The sequence below is a fragment of the Nicotiana sylvestris genome, chromosome 5 (assembly GCF_000393655.2).
Source record: "Nicotiana sylvestris chromosome 5, ASM39365v2, whole genome shotgun sequence".
Classification (NCBI taxonomy): domain Eukaryota; kingdom Viridiplantae; phylum Streptophyta; class Magnoliopsida; order Solanales; family Solanaceae; genus Nicotiana; species Nicotiana sylvestris.
The window spans coordinates 40,835,804-40,838,107 of record NC_091061.1 but is presented as its reverse complement, the minus strand read 5'-3'; the positions used below and the strand labels follow the sequence as shown (position 1 = coordinate 40,838,107).

Genomic DNA, 2,304 nt, shown 5'->3' with positions numbered 1-2,304 from the left:
AATATATATTTTATCGGCTATTATTTGTGAAAGCGGCTAAAAATATATATATTTATCTTATATTTTTTATTTTATCCTTAATATTTTGAAAGCATAGTTTGACCACAAATTTAAAAAATTACCTTATTTTTCTTAAACTCTGTACCGAGTAAAATTACGTCATTGATACGGAAAGAATTGTAAGTAGTACCAAAATAGTGTGGTTGACTATTGGATGTATGTTTCAAGGCACAGATACAATGAACAGAACTCAATAAACCTTTAATATAAACTATAAAGTCCAGCCAGATACTGAGTCCTAGCTAGCTATTACTTAGCCCACCGGTTCTGCTCTGGTTTTTACTTCTTGTCACCTTTCTCTACCGTTAATATAAATATCTTCAACCTTGTTCTCAAAATCTAAATTTTCTTTTCACATGCAAACAAACAGGTATGTTCACTTACTCATATATACTTGTTCTGAAATTTTAATTTTCCTGTAGTTTAAATGACACAACATTTTCTGAAAAAGATGCCCTCAAAACAGTATCTTTTCTTGTCAATTCTAGCATCTTATTTATTTATGAAGTGATTTTTTTTAAATTAGTACTTCCATCTCTAATAGGAGTATTATTTTTTTCCAACAGCATATAAACCATGGACCAACACTTGATGCGCAACAATAGTAGAAACGCGGTTCAAAATCGCGAGACATTTCACAAGTTTTTCGAGTCATGGCTTGTTGAACAAAATCAAGATTTGGACCAGCTTGTGCGTGCCTCAAAAGAAGTCAATGGCATAGAAGAAAACAATCGGATAATGTTATCGCCTATAATTCAACGTGTTATACAACACTACGAGAATTATTACAAAGAAAAATCAAGAAGTGCTAAAGAAGATGTTTTAGGCATGTTAAATCCAACATGGAGAAGTAATCTTGAAGATGCATTTTTATGGATTGGAGGATGGAGACCAAGTATGGCTTTTCATTTATTATATTCGAAATCGGGTTTACAACTTGAAGCTGGTTTTCATGATTTATTTAGAGGAATTAGTACAGGAGATTTAGGAGATCTTTCTGGTATTCAACTTGGGAAAATTGATGAGTTACAAAATAAGACATTAAAGGAAGAGAAAAAATTGAGTGAAAGATTAGCTAAAGTTCAAGAAACAATGGCAGATACATCAATGGTTGAATTATCACATGTAGTGAGTGAAATATTAAGGGAAGAGGGAAGACAAGTAGAGGAAACTGAGGAGGAAAAAGTGAAGAATAATATTGCTAAAAAGGAGGAAAATTTATTGGAGGTTTTAAAAAAGGCTGATGATTTGAGGTTGAGGACACTAAAGGAGATTTTGGGAATTTTGAAACCAATTCAAGCTGTTCATTTCTTGATTGCTGCTGCTGAACTTCATTTGAGGATTCATGATTGGGGTATGAAGAAAGATATTGCTGCTGTTAATTCCCACAACCATGGTCATGGCGTCGCCAATAACAGAGGCGGAGTCAGGATTTGAGGTTTATGGGTTCTGAACTTGCCACTGAACTCGCCCCTGATCAATAACCATATGATCAACTTATGGTAAGCATAGTACTTCTTACTGCCCAAGGAGCCAATATTAGTACTAATTAGATTATAATAGGATGAAGATCTTTAATTTAATTAGGTCCTTTTTATTCATTTCTGTTTATGTAGATTTTCTTCAGTTCTATTAGTGTTGCAGAGACATGATAGCTAAGATTTTGACGTAGAATGAAGAAGTTAAGTCTTTAGGTCCTTTTAATTTCATTTATGTTATTGTTGTCTTTGCATAAAGTAGGGTAGTAAGTCCCGATCAAACCATGTACTCTATTTGCTTTGTTATATATGACATTATGTTTTATTGGGTATTTATAAGACAGCATATTAAGTTGGACTGAGAGTTTAAGAAAGTAAACTTTAATCTTAGACATGTTAGTTATAAGGTTATGTCATTAAGAATAAGCAAAAAAATTTAAAGTGAAAGAGTTTTCACCACAAGGTTGTGGTGAGACGAATAGGACCCCTCAACACCCTTAACCTGAGGTCTTGGGTTCAGTAGCGAATTTAGAATTTTTACTAAGGGGTAATAAAATATAAAAAATTAAATAAACGAAAAAAACCAATGAGATTTAGCATATAATATAAATGCATAGCGCAAGAAAGTTTACTTTACAATACAATATAATTTTCGGCGAAGGGGTGCCAGTTGACACTCCTTGGTTAAACGTGGCTCCTCCACTGCTCAGGTTTGAGTCCTAGGAATGAAAAAAAAATATTCTGGCGGGGAGCGCTTCCTTTTTAA

At 33.2% G+C, this 2,304-nt stretch overlaps 1 protein-coding gene across 1 annotated transcript; it reads left to right on the top strand.

The window, feature by feature from the left end:
- The first annotated feature begins 325 nt into the window (after window positions 1–325).
- LOC104245364 (protein DOG1-like 4) lies at window positions 326–1,879 on the top strand. Its single transcript, XM_009800958.2, has 2 exons — window positions 326–430; window positions 627–1,879. The coding sequence occupies exon 2, from the start codon at window positions 637–639 to the stop codon at window positions 1,495–1,497; it is 861 nt and encodes a 286-aa protein (XP_009799260.1). The 5' UTR covers window positions 326–430; window positions 627–636; the 3' UTR covers window positions 1,498–1,879.
- The last annotated feature ends 425 nt before the right edge of the window (window positions 1,880–2,304 follow it).